The sequence below is a fragment of the Numenius arquata genome, chromosome 12, assembly GCF_964106895.1.
Source record: "Numenius arquata chromosome 12, bNumArq3.hap1.1, whole genome shotgun sequence".
In the NCBI taxonomy this organism is placed as follows: Eukaryota; Metazoa; Chordata; class Aves; order Charadriiformes; family Scolopacidae; genus Numenius; species Numenius arquata.
In genome coordinates, this window is record NC_133587.1 from 10544861 (window position 1) to 10564835 (window position 19975).

Genomic DNA, 19975 nt, shown 5'->3' on the forward strand with positions numbered 1-19975 from the left:
CCGGGAGAGGTGATGTGAATCGGGATCTGCCACCACAGCTGGTTCTTGCTCCTTTGAGCAAATTCTTTTAGAGACCAACATTTTTTCCAAGGAGAAACCAAAATGAGTCAAAATGAGTTGGAGATGGGATACAGCTGCAGAGAGAAGGGGAATGATTTGCAATTCATAGGGAGAGCTTCCCTAGTCCCGGCTCTTTTGAATGCAGATTGTCAGGGTTTCACTCTGAACTCAATGCCTCATATGTTGCAACGGAAAATTTCCAAACTAGTTGCAACAGGCCTTCAGCCTACAAGAAAAGGAGTAAAAATGAGGAAGAAGCTGGCTATCTGGCTATCCCAGAAGACTGCTAAAAGCCAAGATGTTGTTACAGAAGCCAATCCTCCAGGGACCTTTCTCAGAGCCCTGATTTCCAGCACTCTGTGCACATAGAATCCTAGAATGGATCACTGATTTCTGAAGGCAACGGGAGATTTTAGCACCAGCTCACTCTTCAGGCACTCAGAGAAGCTCCAAGATGTGTGATTTCAGCCAGCAACTCCAGTGGTCCATGAGCGATGTGAGACATCGTGGCACCTTCAGGAGATGCTGATGGAATCGAGTTAGTCAGAGATTTGTCTACGTGACTTTGCAACCCTTCCCAAGGACCAGGGCAGAGCAGTTCTGGGTTTCTTTGCAGAAGCAACTGAGGAAATGAAGTCACCAGAAGAGATGCTTTCAACATGCAAAAACAAGATAGAAAAAAGTGTTATGTTTCCATATATTTCCTATTTATATGCTGTTCCAGTCGAACCTTCTGTAATTCCTCATCCTACCTGGAAATAGCTGGGGAGACGCTTTCATATCTGAGAAGGGAGAGAAGCCAATTCTGTAAATTTATTTCCCAAGAGATTTAATAAAAAAACCCCCACAGAAACTGAAATGACCAAGTTCAAAGGCTGAAATCTTCCTCTTGCATTAGCTGGAAATACGCCGTGGCTGTTCAGACAATAAAGCAGGAACTCTGAATTACAGGAAGGAGGAGGTCGTAGCCGAGGGTTGGGCTGAGTCACTTTTTCCTTTTACCAGAGGACAGAAAAAATTACTCCCTGTGCCCGATGCCTCATGCTCTGTGCTCCCAGGGTATTGGCAATGCCAGGTTCACAACTCCAGGCAGGTGGGTGTGTGGGGTGGGGGGAACTTTGGTCCCATCTAGCCCTTTCCTAATAAAAAGGTGGCTAAAACCAGTGTGGGTTTTGCTTTCTCAGGAGCAGCAGATGCTGCATGGGAGGTCCTGGGCTCCGTGGGAGCTTTCTCTGGTGTTGAAACAAATTCATCTTAGAGCAGGGAGAGCTTTTTTCTCTGGCTGGACACTGCCATGAACAGTGTCTGCAGGAAAAATTGAAAAATGATCAAACCCTGCAATCAGCTGAAACTCTTTGAAACCCCTTATTGGGTGGAGGAGGCTGCCTAGCAGCAAGAGTTGCTGCAGTTTCACCTGCTGTGCTTTGGGATGAACCATACTGGCAGAATTAGTGGGTCAGGAAGGGGGGAGCATCTGTGGCAGCAGGATCAGAGAGGTGAGCTTCATCCAGACATTGTCCTGCACTTTCATGCCCTAGACAGTTAGGCAGGGCGCAGTGATGGAGTTCAGTGATGGAGAACTTTATGGACACCGGTTCAAGTGGGTTTCTTGATAATTGCATCAGGACTAAGGACTTTGAGCATTTTGCCATCCCCATGGTGGACATACTGTGCTGGGGAAGGCGAAGGACACACTTCTCAGTATGACCCCCAGTCTCAGCGTGACCCCTGGAGCTGGACACCAAGCGAGGATGGCCTCATGTCCCCTGATGCACGTTGTGGCTCTGCACACCGGCTGGAAGGGGAACAGGAGCAGAGCTAAAGGCTGCTGTGCCTCTCCTGGGCTGCATTCATCAGGTGTGCAGCACAGTGCTGTACCGAGTGCTTGTTGTTACAGCCTTACGGGGTTGACATTTATATGTCACAGAATCAGAAATAACCTGTAATTACAGCCTAATTATTCTGCCAGGCTTTTGTTCTTTCATAATATTGCATGCAGTGCTTTTGTCTCCCCTCAGTGTTATCGCTGTTATTATCCCCACAGGATGCCCCTCCAGCACCTCATCCACCCTAATTACTGGTTTTGGGAACTGTCTATTTCTGTCCCTACCCCAGGCGTTTCCCACCCTGCGTCTTGCCCTCAGGATGAGCACTGGGATGAGTGATACAGTCGGATGTGACGCCGCGGTGCCCAAAAGGCACATGGGAAGATGTGTCAATTTTCATGCTGAGCACAGCTTCAAGCCTTCCTGGTTTTAGCAAAGGCTCAGCTTTAGTTACCCAAACCACAGTTTCCTCTTACAGCTATCGGTTTCCATGCTGAGTGGGAGAACTGGGAAAGATGGGGACTCTCGGGGCTTCCCCTTCGTTGTGCTGCCCTGAAAGCCTCCACCTGCTCCTCTGGCTTTTTGCTCACACAGGCAGAGTTCCTGGTGCACTGGGCACACTGGCGCAAGCAGTAGAGCTTACTGATGGCAGCAAGAGTTGTGAACCCTGACTCGGTGCTGTGGGTGATTCATTGAGCCCTGGAGGGGCCATGGGGTGTGCAGGTGATGCCAGGGGTGCTGGCTCGTCCGGAGTAGAAGGGGACCTTTGGGCTCCTCCCATGGCTGAATCCCCTCCAGATGCCTGCAGTCAGTCCGGAGCTGGTGATATGGGGCAGGGCAGGGAATCCCTTGGCACACAGGGTGACAACGCTGTTTTCACTGGCTTCATAAAGACATACTGTGCCCCCCACTCGCTTGGCTTTGCTCAAGCCAAACCCCTACAGTAATGGGTGTTTAAGTGATGGGAAAGTGGCATCCCATGAGCTGCACAAAGCATCCTTTTCCACCCTGTTATGCTCTGCAGAGCTGCATAAATCCCCAGCAGTTTCATTCATTGCACTTCTCAAATCAGTCCAATGCATATTACTGCAGAGTGAGGTTTTTTACTATTCAGGCTGCATATCTAAGAGCTCAGCCCTTCCAGGAGCTACTTGGAAGAGAGTCTGAAGGATGTACCTATTAAAATGTTAATAGGGACAGTTCACAAATGAGCTGTACTCAGAAATGATGACTTAATTTGGGATGCTCCTGGCTGTACGAGGCAGCTGCTGGATGCGGGGGACTGAGCCTGCGGCACAGGGAGGCAACATCCATCACACACACTTATGGCTCCAAGAAGAGCAGCCTCATTCCTCCTTTGTAACTAAAAATCTATCCCCAAACTGACCTCCTCATGCTCCCCTGCATCAGCAAACAACTGCTGCATTGCTCCATCTGTGCAATATTTTGATTAAAAGCCAACCGCATAATGCTGGCTGGGAGAAGGCGATGCAGTCGCTGCTCCAAGAGGTAGCAGGCTACCTCCTTCCTTCGGCCTCCAGAGGATGAATCTGGTTTTGCAATGGCTATGTGGAGACATATTTCTGGGGAAAGATCAGCAAATATCACCTATTAGTGTATTAAAAATTCTTGCCTTTTTATTGTTCAGTGGGACAAAACCTTAGCGCTGTTGGCAGGACGGCTCCTGAAGGCTGAGCCCCATTGCCTGTGCCACCCATGGGACAATGGACCCTGACAGCAGCTCCCTGCTTCAGAAATTCAGATTTTTACACCAGAGCTTGCGATATCTGTTTTCATCTGTTTGCTAATCTCTGCACAGTGAGCAGCTTTTTGCTTGAGGACTCAGGCTCTGAATGCAGCAGGGATGCAGGGGAAGGGAGGAGGGATTTTTTTTTTCCCCCAGTTTGTGAAAGTGGCCTCACTTTGCTGTCTTTAAAATCTCAAATTATACTTATTAGCTGAATAAAAATCACCAAGTTGCTCTATGCCCTGAGGGCTTTGCCAAGATGTGGTACACCATGGATTTAACAACGTATCTTTAGAAGAGATTATACAAACCAGAAACAAAACTACTCAAAAGCCAGGAGGCAACTCTGTGCCAGCCAGGCAGGGGAGAGAAGAGCCTAAGACAACCCTCAGAGCTTCCTGTGTCACTGGGTCTGGAAATAACAAACCATCCCTGCCCTTGTTTGGGGCTGGGGAAACATCATTTCTCCATGACAGCGTTGCCCTGAGCTTGGTGGTACAATGGAAGGAGCTCCTTAAGCCTGGCACCACCAGGCAAGTTTTCTCATCCATCCACCAGGCACCCACTGACCCTCGGGAGATGCTGCCTGCCCCATTCCTGGATCTAAGAATCTAAAGATGTTCTTCATTGTTTTCAAGCCTGAATTGGTTTTTCATCCACAGAAATGCTGCCTTCCTCTTCATCTTTTTCCATTCCCTCAGCTGCCTTTTCATCCATGACGTTTTCCATAGTGACTATATGCTGTTCCCTTCCACATCACTGGCACAGGTGTGACGAAGCCCAGGTCCATGAGCTAGTCCCCGTGGGGCTCTCCAGGAGATGCATCCCTCCAGGGATGGTTCCCTGCACACAAGAATCATTAGAAAGCCACCAGATAGTTCATCTTTACGTGTATGTAGCATGTGTCCAGGTTGATTTTACATCTTTTTAATTCCTTGACAGCTGCCTCTTTGCTTGCGTTTGAGCTCTGAGGGCATTAACCCATAAAGCCCCAAAGTGATTTGCTTCTTGGCTGTGACCCTGGAACAGGTGAAGGCAATTTTGACAGAACATCTCCCTCCTTTGCCTTTCTGAGCAAGCAATGACTGTTGCAAGCAGACTGACTCATCCCTGTCTCTAATAGCAGTTGTCAGCCCTCAGGCTGCCCTGCAGAGCCACCGAGCACCTTCCTGCCTGCTCCAAGCTGAGCTACACAGGTGCGGGGGGGGCAATCACTTCCCCACGATCGCTCACAATTCAGCAGTTCCCCAGGGCCCAAAATCCTGTAACCCAGCTCCAAACGAAGCCACTTGTGGCCTCTTGTGATTCAGCTTCTCCACGTTCACCGGCACCATGCGGATGCAGCCTCTGTGTCCCAGCTCTAACAGCAGAAGTTTTATGGGTTTAATATTTGTACGTTATGAAGCACCAGAGAATGGCAAGGTATTTATCACAGATTTGGGTAAGAGGATCGCTTTCTCCTGGCATTGTTTATTAAACATGCAAAGCCTCAGAGGTCTTTTCTGTCCGTGGGATTAAATGAGCTGCCCGGCAAGACTAAGTGAGAGGGATGAGCTGCATGAGGAGTACGGGGAGATGCTGAAGCTGGCACTGAACATCCCATGCACCCAGCCTGGGCACAGTGCTGCTGACCCAGCCACAGGGCTGCACAGCCACCCCCTCCCAGGAAATGGAAACCCCAGGGAAATGAAGACCTCTCCTTCCTGGCGTTTCAGGCAGCGGGTGATGGCAAATATTCACAGGGGGTGGCAGCTCGAGGCAATGCCAGCGGAGAAGCAAATACAGAAGTATGTTAAAAGAACATAACATTAAATGTTAGTTAAAAGAATCAATATCTTTGGCCACCAAAATATTTAGATTTAAGTAAAGATGGAAGAAAATATTTCATATAAGCGTCAAAAAAGTTAGCTTGAGAAATCTTTACTCTCAGCTGGTTGGCCTCATCTCACACTCCTCAGTCATGTCCTGAATGTTATAGCTACTGAAGGAGTCTATAACGGGAAATGATAACTGGTCCTCAGAGCAAACTTTACTGTTTTGTCAGCATGTAGGAAATCTCACCCAGGTGTGTGCACGGGGCATAGACTGGCACCCTCAGCCCCAGCCTTGCGATGGGCACGGAGATGAGCTCAGGGGCTCAGGAGGGAGGAGCTGCTTCAGCCGGGTGATGTAATGCTGTTGTCATCGCTGTGCTAATAACTACCGAATTGTCAGTGCCACAAAGAAAAGCGTCGAGGGAAATAATTATCTGTAACGATCCTACCCAGTGTTCCAGGTTCAAACCAAACCAAAAAACTTCTCTGGGCTCTGTGGGAGTTTGTTTTATTCTTGCTTCCTGATCCCACAAAGCCAATTCCTGGCATGTGTTTGGGGAAGCAGATGAATCCCGACTTCCCCCCTCAGGACTTTTGCACAGAGTTTGTACCTTCTCCCCTCCCACCAGGCTGGCAGCTCTCCCGCCTGTGTTTTCCCCCCATTTGAAATAAATATTGTTTTCCATGAGCTCATGAAAAGCAGGCACTAACGACTGTGTTTCTGAGGCCTCAGCTGTCTCTGCCACAGTTTGCATCCCGAAGACCCCCAGCATCGCTACGATACAGCAGCAGGCTTATGACCCGCTGGAAGCCTGTCTGTGATAGAGTCACTCCAGAGCCGCAGAGTACGCAAACCCTTGAACACAAATACATCTGTATTTGTGAGCAAACACACATGCCCAGACTTCCCCTCCTTCCCACAAACATGTGCAATAAGATTAAATGTTATCATTACTCATTTACCTCCTGGTATGTGCTGCTTTGCAACTAACTCCAAGTGCCATGCAGTAGCAGAGGTCGGTTTCTGACCACCATGATCCTCAGATCTGTGTGTTTCCCAGCAGTGTCCATCATGGTCAGCGCAGCACAGGGAGCTGCTGGTGCTGACAGATTCCCATCTGTTGAAATAACCATATGTCAACCACAGTGAGGAATATGCAGGAATAGGGTACTATTTCAGCTTGGAGAAAGACCAAGGGAGCGAGAGTGGGACTGAGGAGCAAATTCAGAGATGGATAACGTATTACAGTTCTGCTAGTGACACAGGATAAAGCAACCAGGATGCTGCACCTCTAATGACCACACTGTGGTCTTGCCAGAGGACAGCGATGCTGATTATTATGGATAATTGTAGCAGTGCCTTTTGCCTGAGAGCTCCCCGAGCCTCGCAGTATAGTGTGTGATGGATGTCATCAGACTGGTCCTTATGCGGAGGTAGGTGATGGGTATTTCTCTGTAACACGCGCTGGAACGGCTGCGAGTGCAAGCCCTTGGGTGGCAGGATCCTGGGGAGAGGCTGCAGGATGACACAGAGGGAGAAGGGGGGGAATTTGGTCTGTTGGGATAGCTAAAGGGGGTATTGCCTGGCCCCTGAAGAGGTGACTGACAGCTCAGTAGGTGAGCACAGACTGAATAGTATCATTAAACAGATGTAATATCTAGGGGGATTTTAAAGTGCATCTATTTAAAAAAAAGGGGAAAGTTAGAGCAAAGTGCAGCCTCAGGAGGTGTCCAAGGGCGGTGACAGGACTTGCCATATATACCCAGCCCAGGGCCATAGGCCAGAGGTGTGAGACTGTCTGGGGCACAGGCTGGCCCTGGTGCAGGCTGTCAGCAAAGCCCTAAGGAAAGCAAATGGAAAGAGAAGAGAATATTTGTCCTTTATAACTGACCCAAAGGTGAATGAAATGTCATGGGAGGGAATGAAAAACTGCAAGGATTGTCCTCTGTGGAGCTAAATGGAGGCATAAGGTTTCCCAGACAATAGGGGAAAATATTATTTGCCACAGCAAGCCAGAGTTTGGGCAGACTGGTTCTTCCTGGGAGAGGGGCACGGAGGGGAGGCAAAAAGCATTTTACCCACCGGGACAGCCCAGGCTTTGAAATTTGCCTGTGAAACCCTAGACTTGACTCATCCAGCATCAGGATGATCCTTCACATTTTGGGTATGTGCCTCAGTGTCTGGGATTAATGGGGCAACTCTGCCTGTAATTGAAATCTAATCTAATAAACCGTGAGCTTTCCCCTTGTACTTTCCTCTGCTCCACAGGTGAGGGGACCCTTAGCACTTTATCTCTACAAACACAATTGCTCTTTCAATTTGAAAATGCATTTTCTGACAGATTGTGGAGATGTCAGGAGCAAGCACAGAACTGCCAGCAAATTGTGGTTACTGATGACCATCAGGGAGATACTGGATCTCCAGCCTGACCACTGGGGAGATAGCAGATATTCTAGCCTCGTTGTTGAGGAGATATGGGGTCTCCCAGTCCAGGACTGGGTGAGCCTTTCCCCAAAAGAGTGACACCGATGTGCTTGTTTGGGACAAGGGTGGCTGCAGGAAAGATGACATGAAGGGGAGCTCAGGGAAGGGGCTCCTTTTCCCCAACCCAAAGGAAAAGGGAAAGGCCATGGGTCTCCATGGCATTGCCCTGGTCCCATCCTCCTGAGGAAGAGGAAGGAAGGAGCCCTCATCCTCAGGTCTCCTTGCCCAGGGGGGACAGTGCAGCCTGTGACTCGGCAGGGGACACAAGGCACCCACAGTCGTGGGTCCCGGAGCGGACCAGCTTGCTTCTGGGGTGCTCTGAGCCCCTGCGCCTCTCTGTCCCCGGGTCTCCAACCTGCCACCCCCACCGCCTGCCTGGGGTCTTTCATCCTCCTCCTCCTCTTGGGCTCAGCGGTGCGCTAGGACCCGGCGGGTGCAAGCGGGGGATGCGGGCGGGAGGCAGACGGGGGGTCCCGGGGCTGGGATAGCTCTGGGGGTCGCGGGCGATTCTGGGGCGGTCCTGGTGGTTCCAGGGGGGTACCGGCGGCTGGGGGAGGTCCTGGAGAGTCCTGGGATCTGGGGCTCGTAGGCGGCCTCGGGTGGTTCCCGGGGCTGGGGGGTCCCGGAGCATCCCGGGGGGTCCGGGGACCTGGAGGGGTCTTGGCCGCTCCCCGCCCCTCCCGGCGGAGTCTCAGCGGGGGATTTGCAGTAGGGTGTGTGTGTGTGTGTGTGTGTGTGTGTGCAAGGAGCCGGGCGGCTGCAAGACTTGGGGTGAATCGTGGAGATAACAGAGAGGGAGGAGCCAGGGCGGGCAGGAGGGCGGGGAGGGGGCGCAGGGGGCAGCGGGGCTCCGCTGCGCGGCTGCCGGCTCCCCCACTTCTCCCCGCCGCAGGGTGCGCGGAGCTCCGCCGGGGAAGGCTTTGGGGGCCCATGGAGAACGGCTCGGTCAGCCCGGGAACCGCGCTGGGCGGCAGCGGCAACCAGACCCTGGGCAGGATGCCCCGGCAGCCCCTGGAGCTGCAGGTGGTCACCATCCTGCTGGTGCTGCTCATCTGCGGGGTGGGCATAGCTGGCAACGTGATGGTGGTGCTGGTGGTGCTGCGCACCAAGCACATGGTAACCCCCACCAACTGCTACCTGGTGAGCCTTGCGGTGGCCGACCTCATTGTGCTGCTGGCGGCGGGGCTGCCCAACATCTCGGAAGTGGTGGCTTCCTGGGTCTACGGCTATGTTGGCTGCCTCTGCATCACCTACTTGCAGTACTTGGGCATCAACATCTCCGCCTGGTCCATCACCGCCTTCACGGTAGAGCGTTACATCGCAATCTGCCACGCCATCAAAGCGCAGCTCCTCTGCACCGTGTCCCGTGCCAAGCGCATCATCTCCTCGCTGTGGCTCTTCACCTCCCTCTATTGCCTCATGTGGTTCTTCCTGGTGGACACGACCCAGGTCACCTTCTCGGATGGGGCACAGGTCATCTGTGGCTACCGCGTCTCCAGAAGCCTTTACATGCCCATTTACTTCTTGGATTTTGCTGTCTTCTACGTCATCCCATTGGGGCTGGCAACTGTCCTCTACGGCCTCATTGCCCGCATCCTCTTCATGAGCCCCCTGCCCGCCACCCCACAGCATTCCTGCCTGGGCTCTACACACCAGGGCGGCTCTCTCAAGCTCTCCTGCCGGAGCAACAAGGGGGCCCTGAGCTCCCGCAAGCAGGTAGGGGGTCCCTGCCGGGCTGGGGCATGCTGGGCTGCAGGCAGCACTGTCAGGGTCTCAGTGCTTTGAGGGACATTCTGGCAGTGGATGTGGTGCCCCAATATTTTGCTTCCTTTTGTGGAGGTAGTGGAGAGGGTTGGTTTGCTGCACAGAAGCTCCCCCCCAAGCCCAGCTAGGGTCTGGCAGCACAGATGGGCTCCCCCTGCTTTGGCTGAACTCAGCAGAGCAGGACAGGGCTCCAGCATCACTTGGGAGAGGCAGGAGTGCAGGGGTGTTTGCTGGATAATTAATTACTGATTGCCTCCCCAGGGAGGGGAGTACTGGGTCACATTGTGCTGGTGGGACTCACCTCCCAGGCAGGGACCTGGGCAGGTGACCTCACATTTAGAGGAGCAAAGAGAGGGGAGAGTTGGCGTGAACCCCTGTCTTGTAAGCCCAGAGCCCTGGCTGCAGCCCCTTGGTCCCTGCAGGTGCGCAAGGCACCTCAATGTCATAGTGGTGTGTTTGCCTCGGTGACTCCTTGGTCATTCAGCTGCCTGCTCGCTACCCATCTCCTCCTCACACCTCCTGCCCTTGGTCCTCCTCGTTCTCTGCCCACATGGACAATCAGTCTTTTGCCCCATCTTCTTGGACAGGTCAGCATCTGGACATGGGACACTTTTGCCTGCTCGTTGGCCGTTTGCAGAACACCATCCCATTCCAGTTTCAAACTTTGCGTAGGCAGAGACATGGGCTATTTTAAAGGAAAGGAAATCTGGGAATCTGTCTTGAATCCCTGAAATCATCAGCTCTGTTGTGATTTGGAGTGAGCAGGGCCTGATTTCCAGACAGCCTGAAATAGGTTTCAGCCTGTCTTAAATTCCTTGTTTTTCCAACTCAGTATCTCATTGCCTGACTTGCACAGGAACCTCCATTCCCCAGGAGAGACGATTCAGTCGCAGAGGGGAAGAAAGCAGCCCCGAGAACGTGTATTTCTTCACGAACTTCTAAATTTTTCCAGTTCAGCTTTTTTCCTCCCTTTTTCTCCATCACAGAAAGGTTTAACGCAAGTCCTGACTTCTGCAAAAGTACTTGCCTGCTCTCCCAGGGTTGCTGGCTGCTGCGGGAGCCTCGGGAAGGGTGTCCGGCTGCGAGGCTTCTAGATACTACAAGGCAGTAGCTAAAGGTGCGGGTTGATGGACCTCTCCTTCCAGAGCCACCGCTGCAGGGGCTGTGCTACTGAGTGGCTGTAGCTCCAGCCTCACGGGGACGAGTGGCTGTGGCTGTTAGTCCTGATGGGACTGAATGACATGCACTCCAGCTTGTGGAAACATCTTGTGCTCTCTTTTCTGTTACACCAGGAGTTTTGTCGAGATCGTCATTACCTCCTGAAATATCTTGGCATGCAAAGATTGGCCTGACATCGCAGAGCTGGCATCATTAGGAATAAAGATGGCACTGAGTTTTTAAACTGTAAAGCAGTTTCCCAGGGCTTCCAGCTATGATTTGTTGAATGCTTCCTTCTGATTTCACACCAGCAGCTCTTCAAAGCAAGCTCTTGAGAGTGATGGAGGAAGAAACTCCAGCCGTGCCCCAGCTGGCATGTGGGCTGGGTGGTTGCCACACGGGTTGGTGGCTGTCAAATGGATGCAGTGCTGTGCCCCAGAGGTGGCTGCAGTCCAGGTTTCTCCATAAACATCTTTCACAAGTCAGATATGGCATAGGACAAGATTGCTTCATTTGACGTATAATCAGAGGGAAATTGATGACACTATCCATAAAAATCAGAGGGGACAAAACCAGGATCCGGGTGTTCTGCTTTATCCGTTTGATTCATTGCTGAGGGGATCTGCTGGATGCTTGGTGCAGAAATAAGTTATCGGTGCACCAAAGCCAAGTAAAACCACACAGCTGTTTTGGTGAGAGTTCTGGGCAGTGTGTACAGTGTGTACAGTGTGTACAGGAGTGCTTCGAGCATAACAAACCCAGGGCCTGTCAGAGCATCCACCTTAGCACCGAAATCCAGCCAGAGCTTTTACCGGCCGTGCGATGAATTGAGGAGCAGAAGCTGCAGTGAGTCGTGATTCTGTGTATAGTTATGAGGGAAAAACCAACAACCCAACCTCCTGGAGAGGAAAGAGGCCTCCAGAGACACCAAGGGGACAGAACTGGATTCTGCCCTCAGTTTGTTTCCCTGAGCAGGAGCAGCCAGGGCCACAGGAATGATATTTTTGGGGAGATGCTGCAGCGTGCAGGAGGACAGAGGGGCAGTGGGGGTAGAGCAGAGGGGAAGCTGGGGATGCGAGCTGGGAAATGGGCAGATCATTAAGAAGGGGGGTTTAGTGTGAGAAAGAAAGTAGTTAAAGCCATTCACGCCAGCAGAGCTGGGAGATGGAGATGCTGGATAGGAGAAATGGCTTAAATGCAAGCACAGAGGAGAGTATTCCCCACGGCCAGTGGGACCCACAGCGGGTTACGTGGGTGACAGAGGTGCATGTGCTCATGCAAAGGGGAAAGACAGATTCCAGGGGGCCTATTTCCACCCCGCCCCAGCACCTGGGACTATGGGACACCTAGCCAACTTGGCTTTAGCAAAGGCAGGGGAGAGGCACAGAAGGGACCCAAGAGGTCTTCTCTAGGCAAGGTTCACCTCCAAGGAGATCAACAGCAAAAACCTCCATGCAATGGGTACGAGCCCTAAAAGGGAGCAGCCTGGACATGAGTGTCCTGTGTCATTGTCACCAAAAGAAAGGCTTCCTCTCTGATTTTCTGATAGCCATGGCATCACTGCCCTAAAACCAGAGGAAACGTGTGGAAAGAAGAAATACAGATGGATCTCAACTCAGACCACTGGACAATCCTTGGCAATAGCTGATGCTGGTTGAGGAGCTCATGAATTTCTTTGCTCATTAATCACCCGTGGCCAGGGTGGAAAGGAGAGGGCAGCCTGACAGGTAATGCCACTGGTCTCTCATACTCTTCTGAGAAGTGCTGACAGCCCTTGAAAATGTCACCAGGAATTTCCATGGTGGGCCTGGGTAAAGGGTCTTGTCCTGAGTGTCACAAGTGAGGGCACAGCACCGGAAACTGCTCTAATAACGAATGCTGGTGGTCTCCAATCCAGCAGGGTGATGAGGAGGCTGTGAAAGTGATGCATGTGCTACCAGCAGGGAAGACTGAAGTTAGGGTACAGCTTCTTTAAAATGCAATTGCTGCGTAGACTAAACCCACTAGAAATCACGCTTGCAAGTTTGGTCCAAAACAGCAATAGTGCTGCTGTGTGACAGGCTCCACCTGTGCAGCAAGAGCTTCACAGGACCCTGCAGACAGCAGGTTGTATCTCAGTGATGTGGTGAAGCGGGACCCCAACCCTGCAAGCACCTTTGAATTTGTTGGGGTGATGGTGCACAGTCTGCCAGATTCCCATCACAGACTAGTGGTATGAGAGGGTGGTTTGTCTCCCAGAGGATCTGTTGACCAGGAGAGCAGAGCAGGGTGGGAGGATGGGTGATGGACGTGTGTATCTCAGGAGGTCCCTCTGACCAAGGACCCATGTCAGCTCTCCTCTTCTGTCCTGTCTTTATAGAGGAACTGGTTCTTCTAGGCCCCGTACCCAGAGTCCCCTGGGAGATGTCCAAAAGGGGCTACCCCACAAATGCCCATTTTTCTCCCTGGACTCTAAAGAGCCTGGATGGCTGGGGGTGTTTTGCTATGGGTGTGCTCCTGTGCAGCCCCAGCACTGTACTGCTTGCTTTTCAGTGCATGAAGGTGTTCCTGTTCCCTCACTGGTGCCTCTAAACCATGTAAGTCCAGAGCAGGACAATGCAAGGTGTAAGTTTTGCTGTATTTACCACCTATAGAAGAAAGGGCCACAGATACAAACACCAGCCACCTCCAAGCACGTATTTCACCTGCCAGAGAGGGACCACTAGAGGGAGTGGGATTCCTAAGAAAGGATGCTGCAGCTCAGGCTGGTGGTGCCTGGACAAGGAGGGGTGGCACTGGCTGGGGAGAAGTGTCTGTTGCCTCCAGGACAGAGGCAGAAGCTGGACACAGCACTGCGAGAGGGGATGGGTTGGAAAGGCTGTGCAGAAATGCAAGAGGCTGACCATCTTGTATGGAGCAAGAAGGATGCTCAGAGTGGGAGTTACAGCAGGCTTGGCCATGGAGGTGGAAGGTGAGCAGCCCCTTAGCTTTGGCATAGGGACCCAGGATGTAGTCATAGGTCTCTAGAGCAGATTTTCTTGGCCGTCCAGCAACAACACTGGCTTACGTCCTCCAAAGTGGTTTTCAGCTAAATATCAACAGTTCTAGTAAAACATTCCCTCCTGCCTACAACCCCTTGTCTTGCTTCTATCCATAGCTCCTTTACAGCTGTTGTGTGCACACACTATGTACAACAGAGCTGTTGCAAAACACTTGTTGGAAAAATTGCTGTCCTTGAGCTGGTGCTTCCCTGAGGGATGCTTTGAGGCTACAGCAAAGCTCTGGCTTTTTTGGGTGCCGCTGGTTTTCTGGGGGCATAATTCAGGACTACTGCAGTTAGGGATAAATGTCCCAAACTCTTCTCAGTGCTGATTAGGTTTATTTTCCCCATGAGCACCAGAAGTATGTTCAGATCACCTCAAGTGTACTATAGTTACTCACCTCAGAAAGGTAGAGTGAGGAAAGGCATGGATACAGGTTTCAGCCAGGCATGCAGGCAACACTGGAAATTTCTTTCCCCGTGATGGAGCTATGAGAGTGAGTTTGGGATAGACTGTTAGGTTTTATCCAGAGGAGACATCCTGTGTCGACACAACTTCGCAAAAGTCACACTCAGGAGAACACAGTCTGTACAGACAGTTGGCTTTAAAAGGCAAATTTCAATCTTACAGCGAGCTCAGGGCAGGGCTGCCTGTCCCAGCTTGTGGTCTGGATGCAGCGTCCTCGGGGAGCATTACTGAGACAGAGGTAATAAATCCTTGTGGTGCTTCTTCCAGCTGGTTTCCCCTCCCAGGACAAAGACTGCTCTTTTGCAGGGCTGTTGGATGCGTAGCAGCAAGCGCTCCGTGGATGACAGCCCTATGTGGTCTTCTGCGGTCAGGAGGGAGGTGTTGGGACATTGCTCGGGTGGACTGGCACCGCCAGCATTTCCATAACAAACAGCCAAAAAGCAGGGGCAGTTATGGCTAAAAAGCAGATGAATCACTGGTTCTTTTCCAGACTACATTTCTTTTGGTCTCAGAAAGGACCGGAATGAAGTTACTTTTCAGCCTTATTAGGATATGCTCCCCCTGGTGCTGTCACTGGGGTGCAGAGTTCAGATCACTGTTCACAACCATCGTGGGCTGCTAAACCATAAAACAAGGCAGAGAACTACAACAGTCAAAAAGCCAAAGATGTTTCAATCTCAGTATTAATCTGCTATCTTTAAAGGAGACATTTCAGCCACACAGAAACCTCCTGGCCAAAAGGGACCCCTGCCAGAGATCAGGGCTAAGTGTATAAAAGGTTGGGGATTTATTCTCCCCAGCCCTGTGGTGGGTAACTGCACCTTGGGAACTGAGAGCCACGGAGTGAGGAGTGCCTGTGTCTCAGTGAGGACCTGCAGAAATGTGGTATTTCACTTTCCAGGGACATATTTTGCAGCAATCCTGCTGCCTAGGACTGAAGTTGATGAAAAGACTCCCACCAACCTTACCCACTTAAAGTCTGCTCTTAAACACGGACCTTTCCAGGTAGGACCGGGATACGCTCAGTCTCTGTATGTGATGGAAAAGCACAGAGCCTGCCCTCATCTCCCAGGAGGAATAAACTGCTTAGCAGAGGGGAATTGAATTCTGACAGAAATTGTACTTAGGATCACTTATGCTGAGGAAGGAGTTGGTTGCATTTTGCTGTAGGGTTCATCTATTAGCACAGCTTCTGATTCAGGTTCTCGGGAAATAAACCTCAGATGCATCAAAAATATGGCAAAAGCAATTATCTCTGCAAGCCTGAGAAGCGGGCCTGCGGAAGGCAGCAGCGTGGCTGAATGCTCCATCGCTGCCATGTCTTTTTGCTGTAAAGATATATAGAGAAGTAGAAAATGCAGGTCCCATGCATATGCACTGCTCACGTGGCATACAGTGTTGAAGAAAAATCTGTGCCCTTCTGGGCTGATCTGGTACCAGGAGCTCTCTGTTTCCAGGTCTTGACAGATTATCACCTGAGCAGTTGCATGCTAGGTAGAGAGGCTTGAAACCAAAAGCTTCTGAGATGGCTCTTGCTCTTCTGCATCCAACCAGCCCTTGTAAAAGGCACTGAAAAGCTCTGAAGCTACCTTTTACTGACACATCTTGTACAGCCTCTCATGTCTTTCCCAAAAGGCAGCAAGCTGTGGCAGCAAACATGCTGAAGTCTTAGCAACAGCCTCAGCGCTCACTGTATCACTGCAAAATGTTATTCTGGGAAATGTCCTCACATTCCCATTAAACCACACACAACAAAACGCTTCTATTTTGGCCTCAGCTTGACAATAGCCCTGTTCTTGTAGGGAAAGTTTTGTTGCCACTACCAACCAGCTCCAGTTTCTACTCAGATCATTACAGGAAGGCATAGTTGCTCATGACTAAGTGAAAAAAAAAAAAAACCACTCCAAGAAATTTTGAGAGGCTGTGAATGTGATCTAAGTGCTTATTTCCATACCAAGAACTGGAGTCATTGCACAACTCCCTTTCTGACGTTTGAAACGCCACTGCCTTAGTATGCGTGTGGCATCAGTGTTTACTCATACTTTCCTCCTTGGGGACGTGTGTATTCTGTAAGTATTTGCTGGAGCATGATTGTCACCTACCAGAAATAGCTATTGAAATTATTAGGATCACTGGAATTTCAGTACAAAACCCCATTTTCTAAAACAAGCTTGAGTTGAGCTGAGGGCAATTACTGCTCACTTCTGAATTCTCAATATCTTCTTGTTCCTATTATGTTAATTTAGTACTTCCCTAGTGTGCTGCAAATTAAAATAACCCATACCAATTAGCTAAGTAACTCCCATATCAGCACAAGTAGGAATTTGTATAAGACTCCAGGCAGTCTCCGCTGCTCTCAGCGCTGCTCCGTACTGGGAGCCTATCCCTGGGAAAAACATAGCTGGTGTAGGAAACCAGAAACTCTTAGGCAGGGAGTTGAGATATATTCCATGGCACCCCCAAAAGTTAGGACCCCACTTTTGCATGAATTAGTTTCCCCACTGATAACAATAAGTTATGTGAAATGTTCAAATCTGCTTTGTGGTACAGAAATCCCCATGATTATCCCAACTCATTTCCAGGCTGGTGGATGCTTGCCCTACAGAGCTTTAAAGGCTTTTGCATGGTACGTGAAAACCTGTCATTTAAGGGGTTTATTCATGCAAGATTTTTTCATGAACAAAATGGATTCAGAGAGGAATAGCCCCATGTTTTGGGTGCCTATTTTAAACACTTAAAGAGACATCTAAGCAATATGTAGACTGAATTAGTTGTCTGCACCATTTCTCCAGGTGGGAAAGCTCAGCTGGAGATTTAGCATCATCTAACTGTTTCTCTTTTCGCATATCCCCACTGGAAAGGTGACCAAAATGTTGGCTGTTGTGGTAGTCCTCTTCGCCCTTCTGTGGATGCCTTATCGCACGCTGGTGGTGGTGAACTCCTTCATGGACCCTCCGTACCTGAACATCTGGTTCCTTCTCTTCTGCCGCATGTGCATCTACCTGAACAGTGCCATCAACCCCATCATCTACAACCTCATGTCACAGAAATTCAGGGCTGCTTTTAGGAAGTTATGCAAGTGCGAAGAGAAGGGTGCTGAGAACCCTGCGCCGTACACGGCCCCAGTGTACTACAGCGCTATGAAGGACTGTTCTCACGACAGCTTCGATCACAACGTCACCGAACAGGAAGATCTTAACAGTCTCCCTGTGCCTACAAAGAAGAACAAGCCTGCCAAATAAATCCTGGGACCCTGAAACAGTGCAGGCAGTGGGAGCTACATGGCTGTATGCACTGTGCTGGGAAAGTGCCAACAGAAATTGCTTTGGCATTGCAGCAAGCTTAATTTAATACCTCTCCAGGGCATTTAACAAAAGAGATTCTTAGAGGCAAATTAATTTGCTTTTCCTTAATGCTAATTTATTCTTGTTTGGTGAAGTGTTAGGTACAGGTTAATGTTTAGCATCTTTAAAGAATCTGTTGTTAAATATAGTAGTGCAACGCTATTCTGTGTTATATGTAAGTGTTTGTTGAGTTGGGCCAGAACATTGAAAGGAAATCCAGGAAGAGAAAGGTATTCAAGGAAAAAAACCCACAACCTTCTTTCTGCTGGGCCAATTTTCTTATCGGCTGAGATTCACCTGCCTGAATCTACACGCCTATACCACAGACACCCAATGTGAGCTGCTCCTCTAGAGTCCTTTTAGGGTTAATGGGGACAATTAGGCACTACGAGAAAGCGGCTCCTCTCATCTCAGCATAGTCCTCTGAGGAAGACACATACCTCAGAAGAAGATGAATGCCTCCTGAGATGTGACTATTTCTGTCCATTGACTGTAAAGGGACTCTCTCAGGTGGAGACCCATATGGTAGGAATGACTGAAGTTGGATGTCACGAACGTCCCCCAGCACTTCTGGACATATTGCTGTGCTGGTAGCACTTACACCCAAGGTCCAGACCAGTTGGATTTGTTACAGAAAAATGAACAAACTAATAATAAGTGTTCCCTAGGGTAATAGTAATACTTCCAACATTGTGGTCTAAGCTTCTTTGGGATAATTTTACCTTTTCTGTCCAAATTCTTCTAGTTCCTTCAGCTGGTTATCGTAGCCTTGTCCTGTAAGCCCCGATGTGGTGTAGCTGCGTCCCATCCAGCAGTGCTGCTCTCCATCCCAGCTACAGTTGCATTTCAATTGCAGGTGAAGCAATTATCTTCTTTCCTGAAAATAATTTGTGAAAGTCCATCAAGTGTTTTGTGATAACTGACACACTGACTATAAGACATTAACAATACTCGTTGCTGCTGTCATCTTGTGAGCAAAGTGGATATTCATAACCTGTCTCGTCCAAGAAACCAGCCCAAGGACACTTGCCCCAGACTTACAAGAAACTATCTGGACTAGGAGTAAAAGGAAAAAGATTACACGAGCCAAACGCTCAGGCTCTTGCCAAATAAAACAAGTGTCAAGTACCAGTAACCCTCAAGTGACTGTAAAAAATTCTTTGAACAGCCAATTCAGCTTCACCAGTTAACACCGGTTTTCACCAACCTACAGTGTTAAAAGATCTTAGAATTTTGCATCCACTTTGGAAAATATCTGTGTGATATTTTTAAGAGCACAAGACGTTAAGTAACCATCCTGCATCTATGGGAAATCACTTCCCTGGGCAAGTCAGAACAAGACCTCACCTCCCACCGATGTGTCGGGAACTGCCGGGGACCCATTTCATTTTGGTGTATGGTGGCTTTCCATGTACGATTATTGTAGTGTGAGTTATTGAAACATCTACTTTGCCCCCAAAATAACTGTAGGATGAGGGAAGAGAACATTGTTTTTTGCAATTATTTGAAATGGTGTGTGTTTGGAATTTAAGGATTCATGTCATTTTTGCGCTCTTTTGTGTATATTGGGAATTTAGGAACAAAGTTCCTCTTTATTGTTGTTACAGTAGTTCTGCACAGAGATTTAGGATTTGCTTCTTGAAGAAAATGAAAGCGGTTTTGCTATAATGTGAGAAAATTGTTCCACTTAGCAAAAGAAACTAGGAAATGAAACAATTTGCTTGTAACAATCTTTTCTTGAATACAGATCTTTTTTTTCCCTTGGATTTTTCCTCAGCAGCTCAGAACGAGCCAGTGATAAAAGCATCTGCAGACAAACCAGGGCAGTAAGGACCAGGGTGCCTTCAAGTAACACACAGGTAAGGCACAGGAGGAGGAAGGGGAGCCCTGGGGCGGCTGCTGGTCCCCTGGACAGGGCAAAATCCAGGGCTGAGGTTTGGTTGTGTCAGCTCTTACCTTCGGATATGTCAGCTCTTAGGTGGGCTGGGTTGAGGCTAACAGGAACAATTTACTGCATAGCCCAGAGCCAAGCTGGGCTCTTGTGCTAACGAGTCCTCCTTCCAATGCATCAGAGTTATCTCCTCAAAACCTAACAGCTTCTTCCCCTTAAGCCACTCCACATGCTGTCTAGCAAGCATAGGAATTAATTTTCTTCATCTTCACAGCCAACTGTGGCTTGCAGCTCCTTGGGGTGCAGGGCCCTGAGCACCTTTGGGTGCATACATGCCATAGCCAGCCCTGACAGCCAGAGACATACAGCGAACAGCATCCCACCTCTCCTCTCCCCTT

At 49.8% G+C, this 19975-nt stretch overlaps 1 protein-coding gene across 1 annotated transcript; it reads left to right on the top strand.

Moving 5' to 3' along the window:
- Positions 1-8862: 8862 nt before the first annotated feature.
- On the top strand, positions 8863-17584 carry LOC141471101 (thyrotropin-releasing hormone receptor-like). The gene is made up of 2 exons (XM_074157509.1): positions 8863-9648; positions 17204-17584. The coding sequence occupies exons 1-2, from the start codon at positions 8863-8865 to the stop codon at positions 17582-17584; spliced, it is 1167 nt and encodes a 388-aa protein (XP_074013610.1).
- Positions 17585-19975: the final 2391 nt, after the last annotated feature.